The sequence below is a fragment of the Lentinula edodes genome, assembly GCF_021015755.1.
Source record: "Lentinula edodes strain Le(Bin) 0899 ss11 chromosome Unknown C8R40scaffold_10, whole genome shotgun sequence".
Classification (NCBI taxonomy): Eukaryota; Fungi; Basidiomycota; class Agaricomycetes; order Agaricales; family Omphalotaceae; genus Lentinula; species Lentinula edodes.
The window spans coordinates 837,698-858,948 of NW_025764316.1; the positions used below are offsets into that span (position 1 = coordinate 837,698).

The following is a 21,251-nucleotide window of genomic DNA, read 5'->3' on the forward strand; positions in this document are numbered from 1 at the left end:
CAATGGAGGAGGGAATGGTTGGTGCCGGAGAGGTTGGGCCGGGAGCTAGATACGCAAAAGCAATTCGACAGGAAAGTGAAGCGGAATATAAGCTGCGACGGGTATGTCAACACGTGCCATCTATTGGTTCCTTTGGAAAGAAAGCATCCCAAAAGAGCGAAGCCTCGATTTAGGGCACGAGGCTAGGATAAGCGAGCGAGACGAAATGAACCAAGTCACGTCGCTCTCCTCAATCATAGTGCCCACTGTTGGACATCAGCATGCGGCAAGTCAAAATAGATGCCGAAATTCTTCATTTGCTCGATATCACGGTGATTCTACTGCTCTTCCATGGTTCTGTACAATGTTATGTCTAGAGCTAGTTGATGTTCCTTGATTCGGATTTCAATAGCCTTCTCCAGTCTTCTCCTTTGTCAGGACTGGCTGTAGATAAGGTGATGTCCGTGATCCTTCGGTGACAGCGACTCTTGACTTCATATCTCTCATCGGATTCGGACCGGTACGAGATGTAGGGATGCAAAGAAAGGTCTGTACCCAGAATATAAAAGATACACTACTGTTTTACACATCCATGGTGCAATCATGTCATAGATACTGAAGTCCAGGAGTAAGCGGTGATTTAGAATATAACAAGGTAGGCGACGCACCAAAAATTGTGGATCCAGTACGTTTTTCAGTCGGGCAGAATTGACAGGACTATGCCTTGAGGTAAAATGGCTATATGTTGATCTGAGTCCTCAGAAGTTCTCGGAAGAGTTCACTTCCAAGCGGCGACGGGTGAGAGCTGAGTAATATAATGAAGCGTCTCATGAGAGCAAAAACCACATGTAGTCAAAAATGAAAAAGCTACGAAAAACGTCGTGACATCATAGCGTGATTATTCGGTCATGTGACTCTGGAATTAGCGTCGCGTCGGCGGCGCCGCCTATCGAGAAAGCACTGGCACTTCTCGTCTTGAATATGCACTGGGTACATGGTCAGATAATCTCGTATAATAGGCGTACTGAATACTGCATTGTGCAAGCCCTGTCAATTTTTCCTGTGAGTTTACAAAGGTGAGCTGTGTCTGATTGGCTTGAACCGTCTTGCCCAGGCTGCTCGTTGACGTTCAGATCAGGGCGCGAGTCTATTAACAGTACTAGGAGACCTCCTGATCGAGGAAGCTTTCAGCTCTTATGGTACAGCTGCTAGCCCTTACTTTCCATCCTTTGCAAGTAAGGTTTGAGGCTTTGAGCGGGCCTGAGATTCAATTCTTGAGAAGCCAATGCAAATTTAGTACAAGCTGTACCATATTCATTGAGCACTGAGGGGACCGACGCTTCTATGGGAGCCCGCGAGCGGCCGGTACTCATGCATGACTATGATCATCTATGGATAGGATAGGATAGAACAGAAATTATATCTATTGAACTTTTCGCGAGACTGAAGTATGTAGTAGAGACTGTAGAGGGTATTAGGATAATATGTTTGATGAGCGTGAGTTCTGCTCTAAATAGTGCGATACTCTCAGTCGTGTGTACGGTCTTCTTGTAAAGAGTATTGCCACGAAATTGTTATATGGTACGAAACACCATGATTTGCTATGAATACTACGTGACTTAGACGTATTATCGTCAGCCGGTACTGTACATATATATGCGGAATAAATTGGACCAACAACCAACAACCGTATGTACAGTTTTGAAGAGCCAGCTTTTCGATCGAGTCTTCTGCAAGTTCAGATCCTAGAGTCTGATTTAGATGAGAATCGAGATACTTGAACTTCGACTTACAGGACTGATCAATTCACCGCAGTTTTAGACGGCTGCAGATCCAGTAGCGGCCAGATTATGTATTGGTTCAGTGGACCGGTTAATTATTTTTCTACAACCAATAAGCCCATGAACGAACCGACCTGAGTAAGAATCGAGTGAGGGTCCAAAACGAAAGCGCTCGAAACGTGTCTGACTGTCACCTGACTCCACCTAAGCGCTTGACACAATGCCAGCAAACTTTCCATCTTATCCCTGTACAGTGTACTGCAAGCTAAACTATGGTAAGAAACTGTGATATCGTCATCTTTGTCCGTACTGATTCTGTGCAATCAGTCTGACTCTGATAGTCCCCGGTCCCCAGCTATTCGCTCTACTGCGTCTTCCGTGGCAAAGCCCCCTGGCGCTCAAATACGGTGCGTTAAAGGCAATTTTATTACAACATGGTACTCATATCTACTACCACTCTGCAGGCGACGGGCGACAGGTAATCAGGCTGCCAGACCCAACTCTTCTCGGGCTGCTGGTGCAGGAGGGTCTTCAAACACAATGTTGAAGTTATATACGGATGATTCACCTGGGTTACGAGTGTGAGTAACAGTACGCATTGAAATGCATGCGTTCTAATCTATCGCACTCAGTGACCCCTTCATCGTTCTCGTCCTATCTCTTGTTTTTATTGGTTCCATCTTCTTTCTCCACATTTCGGCCAAGGTTATACGCATGTTCACAAAGTAAACTTACACTGGCAATGTCATTTGGAGCAGCTACACACTGCGAACTAGTTTTGCCCATGTATAAACACTCTCGTTCGCTATGACACTCGTTCTTTATCAGGACAACCACGGCGCATGAATTTTCTTTCGGGCTACATCTGTATGTGGTTATTGTCAGATGTGCATTTCCTACACCTCTCGCGCTGTAGAATGGACTAAATCTCTAGTCTATTCAGAGGCTTTTGCGCATTCTCCTACGAACCAGTCAACATCCCTTTATGATTTATGAACCGAACTGGCTTGATTCGTTCCCATTTGACTATAAGGTTTGTGGCCCTTGATGCTGGATAATTTCCTAATATCCAACCTGTCGTACGTCGCGCGATATTTCAACTCATGCTGAAGGCATTGTGCACTTAATGGTATCTTTAAAATGCCTACCCTTCTTCGAACCTCTTGACGTTCGGTATGTCTTTCCTCCCCGATTCTTATACACCTGGGCTCTTCTTTTCTTTCATTGCCGAGGAAAAAACAGATCTCCTATGATATTCTCTCTTACTTCCGTCCTCCGAATTAGACTTCCCATGTCATTCGGACTGGACGACGTGTGATATTCATGTAAATCTGAATGGACATTGTGTTCGGATGGCTGTAGATTGGATATATGGTTTTCTGATTACACGTTGTAAATGCATGTCTTCATTTCTCTTTGATGCTGAAAACTAGACGAGTGTATCTGTGTTTCCCATGAACGTAATGCCTCTCCTCGGTATTAAGTTGGTCAGTTGTGTGGACAAGCGTCGTCGTAGGGTGTCGCGTGCCGAACCCCTACTATTCAAACTTCATTACCAGAGCCTTTGCGTTCCTACTGGCTCTTAGTAGAGAATTCTTCGACTTGGGACGATGGAGGTCAGTTTTCCCGGAAAAGGGGACTGGATGAATTTGATCATTTTCGAATTCTAGCGCTTTCACCATTTTACAGTTTAAATCACTTCGTGCATTCCGGGGGGGGCAGGACCTTCATGCCAGCTGGTTATCAATATCTTCAATTCACTTCGGCCCTTCCTCCTAAAGAGTTCTACGCTCACTATTTCCCGTCCCCTACAAAAATGCCTCACCTTCTACTGCCGTATGTGAAGAGCTCTACCAATGATCTGATCTTAAGGATTCAATAGCGATCGTATAATGGCAGGAAGAGTCAAACTTTAAAACAAGAATGAACCTAGCTTCGTGGAAAGGGTGAGACGAAGTTCATTATCTCAGTTCTAGAACAAGTCTTTGGGCTTATTTCAACATTCAGAGTGTATGCCAGGCCTATAACTCGCGATGGACGCCTGTTGTATACGAAAACTCTTGCTATCGCATCACTATGCCGATTCCGTAGTTCCTCGCTGATACTATAGTTTTTCTCATTCAGATAATGAGCATGAGAAGTAATGGGCACAAAAGGCAGGCGTGAACAATCTGGAATTGTCAAAAAGATGATTACATAGTACTTAGTATGGAATGAGACATTCACTGAAGATCATAGTTCTTCCTGGTTCTTCTAATTCTGACTTCGAGCAAGACAAGGACCTTCTCGCAGGTAGGAATTCTAGGTCTAGACACTGCTCAGAAATAGTTTTATCGAATTGAGTAGCTTTTGTTGAGTTGAGTAGAGTGTACGTCGATGTTCCAGGGTTTGAATGTTTGGTACTGCATCTATTGAAAACTTCCCTCCCTTGACTCGGTACTAAATCTTGACGTCCTTGGCCGATGTCGACCAACGTGTACTCCTGGCATTCCACAATTTACACTATATCGTCGTCAATGAAATGATCACGAAGATGTTGGTTGCTGGGTTTAACCTGGTTTAACTGGTCGGGCCTTTGAAGTCTTGAGAAGTCTTGAGATAGTAAGGAGATTCAAATTGGCATTATTCAAGTAAGCCCTAACGGATTTCAAGTTAAAATGACTTCCAGACACCTGCTGAAACGCCGGTCTTCCTTCCTCCTCCTCACCGACACCTTTGAGCGCCAGTTTCAAAGCGTCACAAGTGAAACTTCGTAGATTATCGGCTTGAGTCTAAACTATAGCACTCGAGATTCGGCTTTGTGGGACGTGATCGTCGAGCGTGAGCAGGATAATCAATGGTTGTGGTAGGCTGTACTCTGGCTGTACTATAGCGAAGATACATATTGTGGGAAGAGATATACTTTTAGGCGTTTGTTATTTGACGCCCATTGATGGAGATCATAAGTAAGTATAGACACAAACAACGGATTTCCTTTCTCCGAGTCCTCCAACTATGTCAGGGCTAGACATCACTGTCGAAAGGCTCAGTGCTCAAAACACAGAAGCGACCACTACACCAGGGAGTACTACTGATACTTCAACTCCGGCGACTTCAATTACTGGGCTGGATGTCGAGAAGCTAGCGAAATCAGAGGATACAAAACGGATCCCTTCATATCAATCCATCTTCAACTCGCCTCCCCCAATCAAATATCCATACAGACCGAACGAAGCGCTCGGAGATATCCCAGGGATTAGTTATGCGTTGGAACTTTTCCTAGCGTCGCATATGGTGGAATCAGAGGACTACTGCAACAAAAGCGACGTGAATAAGTACGTGTCATGCTTTATTGAACTCACTATGACCGATCTGATTGTCTCTTCTATAACAGAGAAAGATTATATTTTGCCACTGGTTATGGGCTCATACAATGTGTGAAAGCATTAATGTCGTACGCTGATGAGGCAAGCTTATCGTTGGGAAGCTTGAATATCCTTCATTCAGAATTCCGATTTAGGACATTCTTTCTGGCATAGAACACACAAAGCAGGGTAACCTCATTGCTACCCAACACCGGAAGAAAGCCGCGTTCTTCACCTCTAGATTAGCCGGCTATGTTGTGTCATCTTTGAATACGACTGGTGTTGGATTTATTAGGAGTATGACAGATGTGGAACGGCATGCAGAGCTGGTATACGCTGAAAGCCTTTTTGAAAAAGTGCGCTAAATTTCTTCTTACGTGCTTTCCTGACCATCATTTCTCCAGGCTCTTCTTGGTATCGTGTATTCCGGTGATTGGCTCGCATTCATAAAAGAAACGTGCGCAAGCCTTCGAAGCACATTGTGTAAATTGACTGAGTATATTCCATAGTTTGAACATGCGAACCACTATTCAAGTTTACCGTACTCTTCACAAATACATCAATACGATGGATGCTGAGTCCGTCGCGAGAGGAGGGCCTGCTGAAGATCCCTCCATAGATGCTCATTTTCGCTCCGGCGTGTATCTCGGTGCCGGGATGTCATCACTGATTCTATCTCTCCTGCCCACAAAACTACTTACAATTGTAGAGATGTTTGGGTACAAAGGTGATCGAGCAGAAGCTCTCGAGCTTTTAGGACGGGCCGGGGGTTGGTCAAGAGATAGTGATGAACCCGGCGTATCTGCGGGTAAAGTTTTCCTTGCTTGACTTGTTGACAGACATGAAACCTTCTAGTTGCTTTGCTATAGCTCAGGAAGGCGTCAGACGGACAATATGTGACATGGCGCTTCTGATTTTCCACCTTGTTCTTTCTAGCTTTACCTTTGATGGTGTGGACGTTACGATGGCGCAGAAGATCATCAACTGGAATTTGAAGCGATACCCAGATGGTATGTGATTTCTAATGGTTGACTTGTGATCTTACATAGCCGATTTTCAGGTGTATTCTTCCTCTTTGGAGCCGGTCGTGCTTCACTTGCCAAATCTCAGCCATTACGAGCGATTGGTTACTACACCCGCGCAATGGAGGTGCAGGCACAGTACCGAAATCTTCACCATATATCTTACTGGGAGATTGCTATTGCCCGTATGGCGCTGTGGCATATACGAGGTAGTTTGGAAGCTTGGGAAGTTCTTCAGGTGGAAGCTACCGTGAGCATGTCCTTCCAAACTTTGATTATGCATGTTCCTGGTATGGTTTATTGATCTTAGCTACCTAGTGGTCCAAATCTATTTATTCGTACGGAATGGCCGTCGGTTTGCTGGAGCTTGCCGATGCCCTTGAACGCGGGGAGTTGGAATCCGAACCAAAAGCAAACATCACGAATGAAAAGGCCCGTACGCCAGCGAAAATGCGGGAAGAGGCGACAAAATTGATGGAAAAAGTCCCTGGACTTCGGCAGAAGATTGCAGGCAAGAGTATACCTCTGGAGGTACGAGGTCATCATATTCTTCTGTTGGTGGTCGAGAGTCTGATCCTTCAATAGAAATTTGTCGCTCGGAAAGCTCGAAAGTACATTTCACAAGATCGGAGACTGGCACTTCCTATGCTCGAACTTGCTTATCTTGCTCTAGCTATCGCACATGCGCCTATGAACGTTGTGGAAACCAGTATGATACCTGAGGTCAATCGTACCTTGGCAGAGCTTGACAAGTGCAGAGATAATCATAGAAATTATTATAATGGGAAAGGATATTGGGACGATTATTGTCTAGCAAAGCTGTTAGAGGGCGTTTGCAAACGATATGTGGCTTATCCAGCAAGTCCACATACTCTTCGCATCACGTTAAAGCAACGCTAATCACCATCTCAGGACCCCGATGCGGAACTGGATCCAGCACAACTCCCTAACATTCCTCGGGATCAAGCAGCAAAGGAAGCAAAAGCAGCATTTCATGCGGTCTTGGAACATGGACCAAAAATCGACTTCGACCACCAACTCGTGTATCAAGCTCGTGAGTGCCGACATTTGTACGATTGAAGATTCCAATCCATTAATGCATACTAGATTATGAGATAGGCCGCCTATTGGCTTGTCAGGACGATACTGCAGGCGCTACAAAGCATTTTGATCTTGTTCTCTCGGGTATGTAACTACCTTTCACCTCTCTTTAGATGCAGACCATTGATATTTTTTGAAGGGAAATACCTCGAAGTAGGGCCTTCAGGCAGGAAGGGTAAATACAGCCTAGAGGTCCGTGAATTGCATCGATGTCGATTTTCTTCTATACTGACCTCTTTGTTCAGAATGCGTTACACATGCGTACGCATGCCGCTCTTGAAGCTCTGCACCAGAAGAGACTTTAAAAATCTTTCTAGGATTGTACTACCATCCGTTTGCATCCATATACCCTTATCGTTTATCGATATTATTCATTTATTGTCGATGTTTTCATATCCTTGCATTTGTACAGTCATGGCGCCGTGTATCTGTCTATCTATGTTGTGGTTTCGTGCTTTCGTTTTCGCTTGTCACATATTTGTTATCTGTTATAGAATAATGACCACGAACTAATGAACATGATTGCACCCCCTTGTAAAAAGCAAATCTATTCTCTTAATGTCTCTGTGGGCATTTCTATCTCTATAGCAAGTTAATCCAAAAATACGGCTAATGCAGTCTGGCTTAATTCTAAATTGCATCGCTGGCACGAACAATCGAAAAACCAATCCTTTGACAGTGACTCTCGTCTCACGTTGACGACGTCCTCGATATCGATATAATTTATACATAGTTCCTCGTTTTGTTGTATGTCTCTCTTGGTGTAGAATAGCATTGATCGTCCTTGCCGTTCTTTGCGTATATTGGGAGAACAGTCTGGGGCCAGAAGTGAGCCAGTCGGCATTCAAATTCATAAAGTCCGATAGATAACATACCATGGTTAAAGTAAGACCCTGCGCTAAAGATCGCATAACCCAACATCTCGCTGTCCCCGACGACTTCAAAAAGCCCAAACGCGTTGCCTTGATCGCGAGCGAGGAGTGCCCGGATGGTATCCGACGATTCAACATAGGGCCGAAGAATGGGAATGTTGAACCAGAGTGCGCTCCGAAGAAAACGATAAATACACAGATGTGATGCGATGGCGTAAGGTCTGCCTTGAGTGTACACCAATTCGTTATCCTGCAATTGCAAAGCCTGTGACCAGGTGCCAGTCGTGAGTTCATTAGACGATGAAGGATATATGACTTCTAGGTGTCTACGAATGATTGCTGAAGCCAGGAATCGCGCAGTGTCCAATTCTAACTCATTTAGAGATTCCTTCGAAGCCGCGTTTATCGACGTTTCTTCCGCTCTTTTCCATGCGGAATCGATATCTGCCATACTGATCGTGGAAGTGGATGACGGGGGCGATACGTTCTCTGATTCCTTTGCGAATCGTTTCTTCATAGTTTTTTCCAGCCTATCGAGAGCCGCGTTCACCTTGGCCACCAGATTATCGACATTCTGAGTAGATTGCCAGTCTTCTTTGCACGCGTCGCTGCAAAAATACGAAGAACCACCATCGAATTCGTGCTTAACTTTCCAGGTATTCCGATTGTATTCGTAGGCGTAGGAGAAGCATTGGGCGCATACTTCTTTGCGGTACCTCCGATACACAACCGAGGCATATGGCGAAGTGGAAACAAGTAAAGTGTCCTTGGGAATGGAAATTTTGGCGAATAAGCCCCGACCACCATAGTGAGTCGTCTTTTGGACCAAGTACGAGTTCTCCATGGTGGTAAGAGGCAAAAGTTGAATCGGTATTTTATGTAACTGCATTGGCAAATGTAGATACCTGATATTTTCTCACCTTTCTTCTCATTCATAGTATCAAGTCCTCCTGTCAGTCCCACTTAGTGTTGATTATAGCAGGTTTCCGTGTAGGATGTCCACATATGTTACTGGGTTTTATGCCTTTTTGATTGGCAGTTTAAGGTCTACCAAAGACATTAACAGGGTTGACTATGGTCATAATACTGTACATCAAACACATATATAGGCATTATTACGATACAGTATTCAGGTCCGTCCTTGTACGAGGTAGCGAAGTTTTCCGTGTAGAATGACGCATTAATCCTTCTTCGCCGTCACCGAGTCCTTTTTTTTCTCTGCCACATAATGCTGCCTCTTTTCAAGATCTACATCAGTTATATGTTAATCCAAAATGGGCATTCAGAAAGTATGCAGTTAGCACTTACCGAAAGCCCACATCGCCGCACCAACCCTGTTAGAAATTGTAAACACCAAGCCAATGATGGGGAAACCTTCCAGGAGGGCAGCAGTAAACCCAAAAGCTGACATTAAAGAGAGGTAAGAATGACAAATTAGAGATGAGCATTAAAAGGTCAAACATACTTCGGTAATCCCATTTGTGTTCCTCCATAAATATCGCGACTTCATCCGGTGTCATTTTCTTTGCTTCGAAGTACTGCAAGTTGATTCAGTCATAAGATGACCATTGATCGAATGCAACACACCCGTCGATGTAAGATCCGGGCTGTACCCATTCCCTTGAACCAGGCCGAGATGAGAATTCCAACGAGAGGGTAGAAGTTGAATGGCAGGAGAAGAGCTGTGAGGTCCCGAACGCGGTTGATTTACTATCCGCAACAAAGAATAAACATCATACTCACCTTTCTTGAACATGAACAGAAACCAGTTACTGAATGCTTGCTCGTACCACATTGCAGAATGAACTGCTTTTGGTGGTTGATCCCATTCCTCCGTATACGGTTGCCAAAAATCCTCGCCCTTCCCGCGTGAAGCAACGGTCTGGTTCCAAGCGCGGTCTCGTGCGATACGGATATTCCGAGATAAAAAGAAGCGGAGGATGTAGGTTATTTGTTGACCAACAAGGAGAACAGCAGCATCTTTTGAAGTGAAGTTACAAAATGGAAGAGATAATGCAAATGTGGCGCGCGACGCACAAGTATGAACGTTGAAAGGAACAGGATAGCCAAAGATAGTGTCCGTAGCAAGACCTGTCACTTTATGCGAGCTACAAGATAGTTCAATGTACAGTACTTGGCATAATAGATCATTCGTAAGCTTGGAGCTTACTTGGCAAGGAAAATCTCGATAAATTTCTTTTGGATTCCAAAGGTGAAAAACGCCTGGTTTGCACATAATCAGTCATGACATTGTTCCAAACGAGTAGACGCTAACCCAAGCTATCCCCACCGCCGCTCCCCTGACGGTTCCGTGCTGACATTTTTGCCATACAGGAACGTACAAATTCTGGTCTGTACACAGTCGATAGACGCCTACCAAAGCATACGAGGGCGGAAATTGGAGTCGATGTGAGGACCTTTTGAGATGGTCTGGGAGATCACCACGAAGAAGGCTGCTGTTCTTTTCAGCGAGGGACCTGTTAGACTTGAATAGTTCGTTTTGTGCTTCAGGACCGTCGGCCATGGCCGACATGGGAGGAGGAGTGTGCGTTAGGGTTAGGGCTTGTAAAGCTCATGCCGGCATCAAAATTCTACTAGTACTGGCACTTCGTTACAGACCGTTGTCTTGTACCAGCGTTATAGTGAAATCTCTGCTAGTCATGCTCCCTCATGATCTCTGCTCACATGTTCAAAATGCCTTCCGCGCGCGCCACGCCAAAATTTTTGTTGAGCACAATACACAAAACCTCGGAATTCTCTCCATCCTCCTTCGAGCCGGCTTCATTTCCAACATAACCAGAGGAACGATTACCTCTCCAGACCCTATCGCATTCCATAACGTACCCGAACCTCAGCAGCGAATTTGGGCTGATCTCAAGTACAGAAACGATATACCGGTCCTTAAAAATATGGAGTTGGTTAGTAAACCCAGTAAGAAGGTCTTTATGGACTTGGGGGAGATCAGGAGATTATGCAGTGGTAGAAGAGCGGGCTCCGTACCGCCATTAGGAATGGGAGAAATTGTCGTTGTCAGGACGAGGAATAAAGAATATCAGTGGCTAGAAGCTCGCGAGGCATTGCAGATGAAGTTGGACGGAGAGGTAGTCTGTCGAGCACGGTGAACGTGGAGGTATAGGGGCTTTGTACGTTTATTTAATGCACACTCTTAGTCCTATGCTCATGCCCTGGGAGCTAGTATCTTTTTTCACTCTTTATTTTCACATTATCCAAAAAAATATCAAAACGGATGCGTCTGCATTGAGCACCAACATTCTTGTCTAAATCCCGTACTATCCACACGGGATGCTAAAATTATCAGGATGTTGCGAAGGAAACGTTGCAGTCCGACCTCCGTCACAACGAGAAAAGTTTTTATATGATTATTTGGTGCCCAGTTATTTCCTGACACAACGCGGGACTCGTGAACCGTTCTCAGCTTGGTTATACTTTCTCCTCCATTTCACATGAATTCGTAACTTGGTGATTTCTCAGTAACTCAACTCCGATTTGCTATCCCGATGATTTCTCGAAAGGGATTTGCCTATGCTGTCATAATAGTACATCAATAACGATCATTCTGTGTGCATGCGGATTCCTGCATTCTCAGCCGAGTTCTCAAAGAGAACGGACAGACTTCAGCCTTCAGTAATCAGTGCAGCTATCTTCTATGCCAATCTCGACTCCAGTGGGAATGTCAGTGATGTCGTAGTTGTACCTGGTAAGTTTTGAAGTCTACAATCAGTCCTCTATCTCATTTTCTGTTATGAAGCACGAACCAGATGTAATGTCCTCCCTGGGGGCTACCATAGTTGACTCGAATGCGGCTGCACTAGATTATCGAGCTCGTCAACACAAATCAAATATATTTCAAGTATTAAGATACCCACAGGCTGCTCGAGATTGCACGCGTCTGCACCACCGCCAGGTGGACAGTTGATCAAGTTGGCGGGGTTACCGGGGTCGGTGATGCGACGCTCGAGGTTCGAGGTCGATACAGCCGAGGTAGCTACGATGAAGGCAGCGAGAGCGACGAGGGTGGTGGAGAATTGCATTCTGAAAAAGGTAAAGAGAAAAGTAGAGCTTGACTCTGGCTTTTCTCTGTCATTCTTGAGATTCTTTTATACCCTACAGCGGTACCTATTGCCGGTTTGTAACTAACAATGACTTTCCTGAAGGAAATTTCGGGAACTCCAGATGTAGTGTCGATTGAATGCTGTCGGAAGTCCATCGTTCGCAATTGTATCGAGCGCCACTCGAGCATTGTTGGCATATTAACTTTCTGTGAATGGATTCCTGCCAAGTGAAGCAGCGATTGGACATTGTTCTAGTGTCCAATTGATATAGGTACAGGTCACCGTACATAGGGCATTGGTAATGTGAAGACTTTCATTACGCGACCGTCCGTAGATCTCGTTGCTGCTCAGTAACATCGGTGAAATATGCGTATATTTGGTACCAATCAGTCTACATACAAGGTTACGTCGAATGCATCTCTTCTTGTGCTGCTTCCTCAAGATTTTGGGGTTCGAACTTGAAATTTTCACATTGCCTTCTGCACAATGCCTTCGCACTCAACCTTCAAACCGCGCAAACACGGCGTTGTATCAGGTTGAATCTATCCTGCGTTTTTGAACGTGATTCGGATGACAAAGAGTCAAAGCTGTGTTTAGCATCCAGAACAGGAAGTTTATTTGCAGCAGAACTTGAAGCAGTAAAAACCCGTACATTGACTGAAATTTCAGAGTTCGGAAGATATTTTACGAGGTAAGAAGGCGCCGTGTAGAGCCTTGCCGCAACATTGTCAGGAGATATCTCAATTGACTGTAAAGCAACTGAGGTACTCGAATACGCCGCCGCGGCGATCTACTTACAACTGTATATGCTGATACCTCAGGCTGTCTTGTTAGTATGTATGTACGTATGGAGTACTTCCCCAACAAAGATCTTACCTACAAACTCAACCTTCAAATCATGGAGCAGAACCTTCGAATGGGGCTCCGGTATTCAAAATTGAAGGTCAGAATCTTGGATGTAATAAGACTTTTCAAAGCAACAGTTGGTAGAGAATCAAGCGTTCCAGGCTCTCAAATACATGGCTGACCTTCTTTGCGTGCGCAATGGTATCATGATGCCAAGTAGCTCGCTGCCCGCACTTATTTTGGTTTCAAGGCTGCAATCTCGTTATATGTCCGCCCTAAGCCAGTTAGACTGACGACTCATGAGACACGTTCATGTACTCTGTGAGCCAGGCCTCGCGATCAGTGTGATAATCATGATTTCTATCATCATCCGTAGATGCAAGTGGAGCTGAGGATCATACCAAATTCAAGATTCTGCAAAGGGCATTTTGTTTTAATTGAAGGTTATATGGTGGCTTTACCACTCGATTCTCCTTGAACCAACTCAAACTTAATCGGTAGCACATAAGCAGCTGACTTGTCCGCGAGATATATCAGGCAAGTTCAATCACAATGGTTATTGTGGAGAATAACTATGTGGCTGCTGGCAGCACTGGGCGATGTGGTCACAAGAAATTTTGACTGCATTGACCATCGAGGCAGTGGCAATTAATCTGATAGTCAGTCATCTCCGGGGATAGAGTTTGACGATTTGAACGTTTCTTTCTCCAAGTCCACCGGATACTGCAAGGCATTTAAATGGGTGTGCAGTCATGTCCCGTGTCACATTTCAGCATAAATCAAGATCTGAGTAGATTCCTATTCGTCAACTACAGCGAACAAAGCCGATTGGACACCACTGGCATTTCATGATTCTTAGTGAGGAATGGAAATTTAGATAAAAGTCAGCGAAAGTCACGAACCTCTGAACTGCGAATCTCTCTACCTATATCGAGACTGCTTTACCACCTTCGAACTTCGATTATGCAAGATTATGCAGCTTTATTATTTCGTCGCCCTCGCTGCATTCGTTGCAGCTGTCTCCGCTACCTCGGTCTCCAACCTCCAACGTTGCATCACTGATCCAGGCAACTGCCCCAACCTAGACAACTATCCGCCTGACGGAGGTGCAGATACATACAACCTCGAACAGCCTGTAAGTGTATTTCATCATTAGAAAGATAAGTAAATAACATTGACGAACCTCTGCTGCGACATAGTGTAGCCGCATTCGGTTGAACTACGGGGTGAGTCCAATTCAACACCAGTACTTCGCCGTGGCCACTCTACTGGAACAAAGATTAGACATGGCACATATCTGAAGGTATACTACAGTTTGTCAACGCACTAAATTCTACAGTAATCGGTAAAGAAATGAGCAAAAAATCAATGTTTTCATTTGGGACCTTATTCAAGTTGAAAGTAAAGCGTGTGACCGAGGCGCCAACTTCTTTGAAAACAGCAACAAACGGTGAGTTCTAGAAGGCGCCCATTGATCGATATTTACCGATACATGACCTGCCTTCGAGCCCAATAGACATGGGTTGCCTTGCGGAAGAAGTGCTCTTACCTTGAGGCACTCCTGACTAGCACTTAATGCTCCTCAGAAGCTAACCGTGCTTCAAGCTCCCTGCTTTCGTACTAAATCTCTTGAACTTGAGGATAGTTACAATGCTAATCGTTGACGCATCCAGCTCCTGTGATATCTGCTTGGAGCCATTTGAATGGGATTTCACACAAAGATCGCCTCATATTATCGACTGCGGTGGGTTCCTCAGAATTGTCGTTCTTCGTTCTTCCAGTTTCCTGATTTTTCTTGAAGGGCACGTCTTCTGTGCAGAGTGAGTTCTGAATATCCTCATACCAGGCAATAATTTGAATGATCCTTCTGTAGATGCTTGCATCAAGTTTTTCCTACCAAATGTCCCCTCTGCCGCAAATTATATCTTCCTAGTGAAATACGCAAGCTCCATGTCGAGTGTCGCTCTGATGATGACAAAGAAGAAGTCGACCTCCTCAAGGAATTGATCACAGCCTATGATTCTTCGGAAGAAGATATATTGCGCCTCCGAATTCGAGTAGACTCATGGCTTTCATCGCGAACACTTAATGAGGTATGTGCTGAGGTTTCGTGGTATTAATGGCTGACTGGTAATTTTGATTCAGCATAGTCCTCTTCGTCGAGCTCGCGACGCATTGGAGCAATATCAACAGCTCAAACAAAAAAGGTTTCAGGATCGAAGGAAGATCAAAACTTTGGAAAGGGCTGCTCGGCAATGGGAGAAATCAGTTCAAGACTCCGCCACGAGGAAGGAGGCTGAAGCTGCGATCATGGAACAAACATTGCGGAGGTGTGTTTCTTCACGCTCGACACATTATACTGATATGAAAACATTCGTTTTTAGCCAGCTCGCAGAGCACCAAGCACAGATTACTCAGCTTCGTGCTGAGATAGACAAAAAGCAAGCGCAACTCGACCGTAGCAAATTGAAAAAATCGACACCCAAGCCTCTACCGCTACCACAGGTTCTGACCCCCATCTCTAATCCTCTTCCTACCCCACCGCGATTAGTCCGTGTCACCACAAATAAATCCACTTGGCCTGTCGATCACAAAACCCGAAGTAATACTATGCCTCCTCCCCGGTTCCCCATCCTCGAGCGCGATGATGGTTTTGATGGTTTGGAGGACAACGCGGCATACTTTACCTGTCGAACTGCTCCGTATGCTTGGTTGGATGATGAGGAGTTTGGCGATGAATCGTCATTACAGAGGCCAATTAAAAATGCCCATTGTTAAAGATGAGGATTGTTTCTAATCACTGCTGGTCAGGTTATCGGGATCCATGATGATATTTTATGCGCTGTTGTACACTACCTAATTTGAGGTCATAGTATTGTTCCGGGCGAGTGCACCATGAATTTGAACATAATGACCAGATTATCAATAGCGCAGGAACTTGTTGTGTGATAGGTATAAGTGATGGTATCGATACAGCTAGATGTCCAAAATAGAAATACAACTGGGTAATATATGTACGAGTTATGTGTAGAATCAATGTGAATTAATAACGAGTTCTGAAGGTGTAAGGTCAAGAAATACAGTGAGGATCGAAGAAAGGGCCACGATCATAATATAAAAGGATAAGAATTTTGAAGTTTGCTCATTTGGTATTCTATTTGATAAGATTGGTTGAATATTTTTGACCAATAGTATCGAGAAGCAGGAAACTCACTCATCAGTGGACTATCCATCGCTAGTATCGACATTGTAGTCATTCCCACTTCCAGACCTTGTCGTAAAACATTAGAATTGATTTGACTTTGGTTATCAAGATTCCAGTCCCCCAGCATCTCTGTCCGAGCTAGCTCGTCACCAAAGACGCTACAAGCCATAACGCAAAGCGTCCCCAGAATTGGATTCAAGTGCGGAAGACCCACTTGGTTCAAATCACCGAGGATACGTATAATCTCCTTCGCTGTCCCAATGGAGCGCTCCAAAGCGTCATGGACTCCACAGGACGAGAAGATTTTTTGCATCTGCATATAGGCACAAGAAACCAAAACATGCGTGACAACTAGAGAGCTTCTGGAATTCGAAGGGGATGGGGGAGTGGTAGAATAATCAAGGAAGGAGTTATCCACGTGCAAGGAAGGGAGTGAAGGGTGAAAACGTGTAAGCAAGCTCTCAATCACAAGGCACTCATTGACGAAAGCAGCGTAGGCATTTTCCGTCTCGATACCTATTAGAACAGTAAATTCTACGTCAGACCACAGAGCGACCGGGGGAACTCACCGCGGTTGAACTTATGCGTCAGTGCAGTAACAGAGTGAAGAATGACGACAGCTTTGGCGTATGAGCTTAACTCGGAACTTAGGTTGGAGATTGGACTCAAACCATGAATGAACAAGTCTATCGTGGAGTGTCCAAATGCTCCGCTGTTGCATAAGCCCTATGGTTACGCCGTGAATTGGCTGATATACAAATGCGCACATGGAAGATTACTCACAGCTTCGTATTCCTGAGGCCAAGGTGTATCCACTTCATAACGAGGGCTATCCAAACCACCAAAACATTTTGTGGTGTTCCCCAAGGTGATTGAAATGAGTCTGTGGAGACAATATACAGCCCAAAAGCCGTTGATTCGCTCACCCTCTTCAATAACGTCGCGCGCTGGAGGTAAGAACATCTCAGTCTCCAAAAGCACACTTACTACTGGGGACGAGAAAACTCTGTCGGACCGGATCTGGTGCAGTCCTGCCGACTGTGCAAGTGAAACAGCTCCATTCAAATGAAACTCGGCTTCTAGCAATTGGTTCTTTCGGAAGAAATATGTTGAGAGTAAAACCTCAGCCTGAATTGTGTGCATAATCTGAGCAGAATGAATGGCACTTGGGATTTCGATGGACACTTGTTGGAGAGCTCGATTAAGAAAAACAGTTTCGTTTGAACGAAGGGCATCAACTGGGGAGAGATGTGTACCCCACAGATAAGTCGTGTTAAGTAAAGCAGGGGAAGGTCTGGAGCTATCACCGAAGTGAGCTTTTAGTAGGGCGGCAGACCTGAAGCGTTCAAGATGCAAGAAGAATCCAAATTGTGTGGCGGAAGGTAGGAAATTATTTAACCTGGTATGTGTCATAAGCGATGAGTATAGTCGCTCGATCCCTACGATCCGCCGAGACTTACAGCATAGTGATGATAGAAACGGAAGGCTCCTTAATTTAGATATACATGAGCTCAATCCCTCAGATGACATTTACAATGCACTCACGGGAGAACCAAGTAGCGGGTCGTAGCTAGAACGAGGAGAGGAACTGGAATGATCTGCAAGTTATGGAAGTGAGAACCTTTGGCGGTGGAATAAATGTTGCATACTCACCAGAGTTAGAATGAGCTACAGACCCTGACATTGGAAGGAGACCTCCCGTGTCCACGGCATGAAAGGGGTCCGATAAATGCACCCCAGAGTCGGTCAATTCGGGGCTTTCTAATTCACGAACGCGTGCTTTTAGACGAATAACCCGTTGCTCTAATTCCTTGGTTCTAGAGGGTCCACCAGCGTATTCGCACTCTTCATCACGAGGAAGACGCATGCATGATCCACAAACTGGTCTCACCCCATCACATTTCTTCACGAGAATCTGGTCGTGAATACGGTGCAGTCAATCATATAACCCGAAGGACTTACGATTTTGTGAAATCTATTGCATGGTCGTTGAGTAAGTGCGCATGCTGCAATGTAGTATCCAGAAAGCATACCTGCAGTTGAGACATGCTTTCCCCCTTCGTAGCTGTTTAGTGGGCTCCTTGAAGATGAACTTTCGAGGAGTAGCTATAGATGATCCTGAAGACATTTCGCCCGTTAGAAGTTCAAGAACGAGAGATGAGGGAGGAGGGGAAGGAGTTGTCGAGAGTGTCGCAACCATGGTGGAAAGTTATAAAGGCATACGTTGATGGATCTCGGTGGATCCTGTGTCACAGTCAGGACGCGCGTTGAAGAAATTACTGATTTTGCCACGTGGCTGACAAAGTTGCCTAATACAGTAGCCTCCAATGCAGTGCGGGTGGCCATCAACGGACTCGAGGATAATTGAGGAGTGCACTCAAATTGTACTGAAGTAAACAAATGCTGTACTCAAATTGGTAAGTACTGTGTAAGCAGCAATTAGAAAATTCTCCAGAGGTTTACAGAGATCACAGCCCGGTTTGCAACAGCTACTTAGGCTCGATCGTCTTCAAGTTGAAGACTCAAATATTCATACTCAAGTAGATAGATTTCTTCACGTTGGCGGGTCTGTAAATGATCGTTCCGTAAAAAGCCCACTGTTAGTAGTGATAATGGTATAGGGATTCAGACAAGCTTGGGTGGGCTGGGAGTCGTCATAAGGATGAGGAGTATGCGCCTATAAATTTCCTTCACTCTGGTCGTCGGAGTGCACTAAGACCTATTGTATAAGTGATACTCGTAGCCTCATTTTGGCGAAAAAAGAAATTTTCACTTAACGGATTCGGAGAACCTAATATGTATAGCGACGATCAGGGGACGCTGGCTCAATTCAAAGAATAACGCCGGCGGTGAAGATAATTTCTGATGCACGACGGTCCAACTTGATTCTGGATGTATCTACGGGGATTGAAATGAAAACCGTACTTTCTGTCTCTGCTGCTCTCAAAGAAGGCGCTAGCCGCGAGCTGATACTGCTTTGAGTGAACGGGGAGAAACGAGTAACCAAAGCCCCAACTTGCTGAATATCATACAAATACATATAAGTTGACCACTTACAACTTCAATATAAAAAACACGCTGAAACACGTCTCTGCGTGAAACGTATGCACCTATGCTATCATGGGGGTATCATTGATCTTAAGTGCTTTCCCCTTCGACTGAGCTACTCAGTTATATACACTTACATACAGCATGAATTATATTGCTCGAAGTGGCACGCATTACTAAAAGGGGCTAGTAAGCGCTGGATCAAAGCGGCGCTTATTTTGTGTATTCCCTGGGCAGTCCTAGGCGTACATGAGAATGCAGCTTTTTGCAACCTCTGAATATGTACTAAAGCATTGAAAAGCGGCAAAGATGATTCCGATTTTTGAATTTCCACCGATACCGTCGTGGTATCTACCGCGGTAAGGAGGGTTGTCGATCATGTCGAGACACTGGCAAGCGATTTACTGCAAATCAATGGCCAGATTTTCATTAATATGTATCTACTGCATGTTGATTGAGCTAACATCGTTAACGGTGACCTAACGCCGTCAACCTTGGGACCTTGCTGTCTAATATTGCGGTTCTTTGCGCGAAAGAGTCGGGCAATGCGCAGTACTCGAATACATGTGATATACCATCCATATTTTCGCCGTAAGTTCAAAGTCCTTCTTGATGCTTGCACTCAGATTGCACGAGCCTAAAGAGATAAGTACGTTGACCCCGTCATATTGTTTGCCTGGTCAACCAGGATCAGCCTCGTCCATGGTAACTTACAGTGCTAAAGATTTTGATTAGAGGTAGCGGGAATTTACGTTGCCATGCTTTCGTCGGAAGAAAGGCCGACAGTCTATAACGGGCGCTTGATTTCGAGACTTTTGATTCATCTTGAAATCATCTTCACGCCAAACATAGTATTCAGACCACTTTCAACTTCACTCAAAATGGTGAACATATCAGCTTCCAAATGACACTTTGGGTTCATACGGTGTCTTTGGGTGGACCTACAACTGTTTGAATGGACGGAAATCGATGGATTGCACAATTTGTGTTTGGATGACGTTGGGTCAAAGACATAAGTATCTCCCGGATTTCCCGACACGCCTAGGATTATACTAGGAGCGAAGAATGTAATTCTGGCGCTGCTTCCCGTCTCTTCTCTTCTTAGGCGCCGAAAAAAGGAAAGGTTGTCAAGGAAGAGAACACCGTGTCTTTGGGTCCACAGGTCGCCGAGGGCGAGCTCGTGTTTGGCGTTGCCCACATATTCGCCTCCTTCAATGATACCTTTGTTCACGTTACTGATCTGTCGGGTAAAGAAACCATATATCGAGTGACTGGTTCGTACTCACAATTTGTTGTGTATAATAGCATCGCATCTCATGTTTTTTGAATAGGCGGAGTGAAAGTAAAAGCCGACCGTGACGAATCCTCACCCTATGCTGCGATGTTGGTTGCCCAGGATGTAGCTACCCGCTGCCGCGAGGTAGGAATCACCGCTTTGCACGTCAAGCTACGTGCTACGGGAGGTACCGGAACCAAAACTCCTGGACCTGGTGCACAGAGTGCTCTTCGTGCTCTTGCTCGCGCTGGCATGCGCATCGGTCGTATTGAGGATGTGACTCCTGTTCCGACTGACTCTACTCGTCGTAAGGTGCGTTCGTTCATTGATGATGACGTTTGGACTGGCTCTGATTTCTCCCTATTCTTTCAGGGCGGTCGTCGTGGTCGTCGTCTATGATTGTGCCGCGTTGCGCGGTTCTGTATACTGGTACATTATCTATAGCACATTGTCCTGTCCCGCGGCCGTTCATTTTCCCAAGTCAGTCGATCGATATGATTTATTACATGATTCACACTGATGATCAGAGGGTCCATTTATTCCTCCGACAAGTATCGGCTCGGAGAAAGTCTCCTCTTCACGTTCAGAAATGTGCTGGTGATTTCGTGGATGATTACACTCGAGGGTGACAACGGTGTCGTTGGCGTCAACTCCCTCATTCAACACTTGCATATCCAACAAAATTTCAGATCTATTATTTTGAC

General features: G+C 45.1%; 10 protein-coding genes across 10 annotated transcripts; 6 read left to right on the plus strand and 4 right to left on the minus strand.

Moving 5' to 3' along the window:
- Window positions 1-2: 2 nt before the first annotated feature.
- C8R40DRAFT_1168753 (Sec61beta family-domain-containing protein) lies at window positions 3-2,489 on the plus strand (the record flags this gene model as incomplete). The annotated part of the gene is made up of 4 exons (XM_046231243.1): window positions 3-101; window positions 2,088-2,167; window positions 2,225-2,341; window positions 2,393-2,489. 4 exons carry the CDS (start codon window positions 3-5, stop codon window positions 2,487-2,489), a joined length of 393 nt encoding a protein of 130 aa, XP_046088489.1.
- Window positions 2,490-4,693: 2,204 nt separating this feature from the next.
- On the plus strand, window positions 4,694-7,743 carry C8R40DRAFT_1095923 (uncharacterized protein). Its single transcript, XM_046227722.1, has 13 exons — window positions 4,694-5,074; window positions 5,134-5,206; window positions 5,260-5,460; window positions 5,509-5,561; window positions 5,614-5,912; window positions 5,974-6,114; window positions 6,165-6,376; window positions 6,445-6,657; window positions 6,712-6,984; window positions 7,039-7,180; window positions 7,234-7,311; window positions 7,367-7,419; window positions 7,473-7,743. Exons 1-13 carry the CDS (start codon window positions 4,755-4,757, stop codon window positions 7,530-7,532), a joined length of 2,118 nt encoding a protein of 705 aa, XP_046088490.1. The 5' UTR covers window positions 4,694-4,754; the 3' UTR covers window positions 7,533-7,743.
- A 76-nt stretch (window positions 7,744-7,819) lies between these two features.
- C8R40DRAFT_1040767 (uncharacterized protein) lies at window positions 7,820-8,943 on the minus strand (the record flags this gene model as incomplete). Its single annotated transcript, XM_046223942.1, has 2 exons — window positions 7,820-8,043; window positions 8,103-8,943. The coding sequence occupies 2 exons, from the start codon at window positions 8,941-8,943 to the stop codon at window positions 7,820-7,822; spliced, it is 1,065 nt and encodes a 354-aa protein (XP_046088491.1).
- A 336-nt stretch (window positions 8,944-9,279) lies between these two features.
- C8R40DRAFT_1040812 (uncharacterized protein) lies at window positions 9,280-10,623 on the minus strand (the record flags this gene model as incomplete). Its single annotated transcript, XM_046223947.1, has 8 exons — window positions 9,280-9,347; window positions 9,408-9,503; window positions 9,565-9,637; window positions 9,687-9,781; window positions 9,843-10,079; window positions 10,137-10,207; window positions 10,270-10,322; window positions 10,375-10,623. 8 exons carry the CDS (start codon window positions 10,621-10,623, stop codon window positions 9,280-9,282), a joined length of 942 nt encoding a protein of 313 aa, XP_046088492.1.
- On the plus strand, window positions 10,479-11,561 carry C8R40DRAFT_73370 (ribosomal protein S8). The gene is made up of 2 exons (XM_046236032.1): window positions 10,479-11,242; window positions 11,296-11,561. Exon 1 carries the CDS (start codon window positions 10,622-10,624, stop codon window positions 11,219-11,221), a length of 600 nt encoding a protein of 199 aa, XP_046088493.1. The 5' UTR covers window positions 10,479-10,621; the 3' UTR covers window positions 11,222-11,242; window positions 11,296-11,561.
- C8R40DRAFT_73395 (uncharacterized protein) lies at window positions 11,292-12,210 on the minus strand. The gene is made up of 3 exons (XM_046236035.1): window positions 11,987-12,210; window positions 11,876-11,928; window positions 11,292-11,814 (listed from the first exon to the last, which is right to left on the minus strand). Exons 1-3 carry the CDS (start codon window positions 12,149-12,151, stop codon window positions 11,742-11,744), a joined length of 291 nt encoding a protein of 96 aa, XP_046088494.1. The 5' UTR covers window positions 12,152-12,210; the 3' UTR covers window positions 11,292-11,741.
- Window positions 12,211-13,581: 1,371 nt separating this feature from the next.
- Window positions 13,582-14,465, plus strand: C8R40DRAFT_1095931 (uncharacterized protein). The gene is made up of 3 exons (XM_046227723.1): window positions 13,582-13,856; window positions 13,921-14,153; window positions 14,218-14,465. The coding sequence occupies exons 1-3, from the start codon at window positions 13,757-13,759 to the stop codon at window positions 14,317-14,319; spliced, it is 435 nt and encodes a 144-aa protein (XP_046088495.1). The 5' UTR covers window positions 13,582-13,756; the 3' UTR covers window positions 14,320-14,465.
- C8R40DRAFT_73630 (uncharacterized protein) lies at window positions 14,427-15,924 on the plus strand. Its single transcript, XM_046236037.1, has 6 exons — window positions 14,427-14,468; window positions 14,535-14,762; window positions 14,820-14,838; window positions 14,892-15,111; window positions 15,164-15,348; window positions 15,403-15,924. The coding sequence occupies exons 2-6, from the start codon at window positions 14,669-14,671 to the stop codon at window positions 15,794-15,796; spliced, it is 912 nt and encodes a 303-aa protein (XP_046088496.1). The 5' UTR covers window positions 14,427-14,468; window positions 14,535-14,668; the 3' UTR covers window positions 15,797-15,924.
- A 36-nt stretch (window positions 15,925-15,960) lies between these two features.
- Window positions 15,961-18,419, minus strand: C8R40DRAFT_73658 (uncharacterized protein). The gene is made up of 8 exons (XM_046236042.1): window positions 18,257-18,419; window positions 17,877-18,138; window positions 17,769-17,821; window positions 17,684-17,712; window positions 17,007-17,622; window positions 16,793-16,949; window positions 16,233-16,739; window positions 15,961-16,172 (listed from the first exon to the last, which is right to left on the minus strand). Exons 1-8 carry the CDS (start codon window positions 18,269-18,271, stop codon window positions 16,126-16,128), a joined length of 1,686 nt encoding a protein of 561 aa, XP_046088497.1. The 5' UTR covers window positions 18,272-18,419; the 3' UTR covers window positions 15,961-16,125.
- A 1,756-nt stretch (window positions 18,420-20,175) lies between these two features.
- C8R40DRAFT_1182363 (ribosomal protein S11-domain-containing protein) lies at window positions 20,176-20,981 on the plus strand (the record flags this gene model as incomplete). The annotated part of the gene is made up of 4 exons (XM_046232966.1): window positions 20,176-20,196; window positions 20,377-20,545; window positions 20,603-20,859; window positions 20,920-20,981. 4 exons carry the CDS (start codon window positions 20,176-20,178, stop codon window positions 20,944-20,946), a joined length of 474 nt encoding a protein of 157 aa, XP_046088498.1. The 3' UTR covers window positions 20,947-20,981.
- Between the last annotated feature and the right edge of the window lie 270 nt (window positions 20,982-21,251).

Coding starts and splice junctions, on each gene's coding strand:
- C8R40DRAFT_1095923 (XM_046227722.1), top strand. CDS start 4,755: ATGTCAGGGCTAGACATCACTGTCGAAAGGCTCAGTGCTCAAAACACA. Junction 5,207..5,259: donor TAATGTCGTACGCTGATGAG/GCAAGCTTATCG, acceptor ATTCCGATTTAG/GACATTCTTTCTGGCATAGA. Junction 5,461..5,508: donor CTGAAAGCCTTTTTGAAAAA/GTGCGCTAAATT, acceptor TCATTTCTCCAG/GCTCTTCTTGGTATCGTGTA.
- C8R40DRAFT_73370 (XM_046236032.1), top strand. CDS start 10,622: ATGGCCGACATGGGAGGAGGAGTGTGCGTTAGGGTTAGGGCTTGTAAA.
- C8R40DRAFT_73395 (XM_046236035.1), bottom strand. CDS start 12,151: ATGCAATTCTCCACCACCCTCGTCGCTCTCGCTGCCTTCATCGTAGCT. Junction 11,929..11,986: donor CGTGCAATCTCGAGCAGCCT/GTGGGTATCTTA, acceptor TCGATAATCTAG/TGCAGCCGCATTCGAGTCAA. Junction 11,815..11,875: donor CAGGGAGGACATTACATCTG/GTTCGTGCTTCA, acceptor AAAACTTACCAG/GTACAACTACGACATCACTG.
- C8R40DRAFT_1095931 (XM_046227723.1), top strand. CDS start 13,757: ATGGGTGTGCAGTCATGTCCCGTGTCACATTTCAGCATAAATCAAGAT. Junction 13,857..13,920: donor ACAAAGCCGATTGGACACCA/CTGGCATTTCAT, acceptor AAAGTCACGAAC/CTCTGAACTGCGAATCTCTC. Junction 14,154..14,217: donor CATACAACCTCGAACAGCCT/GTAAGTGTATTT, acceptor GCTGCGACATAG/TGTAGCCGCATTCGGTTGAA.
- C8R40DRAFT_73630 (XM_046236037.1), top strand. CDS start 14,669: ATGCTAATCGTTGACGCATCCAGCTCCTGTGATATCTGCTTGGAGCCA. Junction 15,112..15,163: donor CATCGCGAACACTTAATGAG/GTATGTGCTGAG, acceptor ATTTTGATTCAG/CATAGTCCTCTTCGTCGAGC. Junction 15,349..15,402: donor ATGGAACAAACATTGCGGAG/GTGTGTTTCTTC, acceptor ATTCGTTTTTAG/CCAGCTCGCAGAGCACCAAG.
- C8R40DRAFT_73658 (XM_046236042.1), bottom strand. Junction 17,623..17,683: donor GTTTCTATCATCACTATGCT/GTAAGTCTCGGC, acceptor GACACATACCAG/GTTAAATAATTTCCTACCTT. Junction 16,950..17,006: donor GGCCTCAGGAATACGAAGCT/GTGAGTAATCTT, acceptor GCGTAACCATAG/GGCTTATGCAACAGCGGAGC.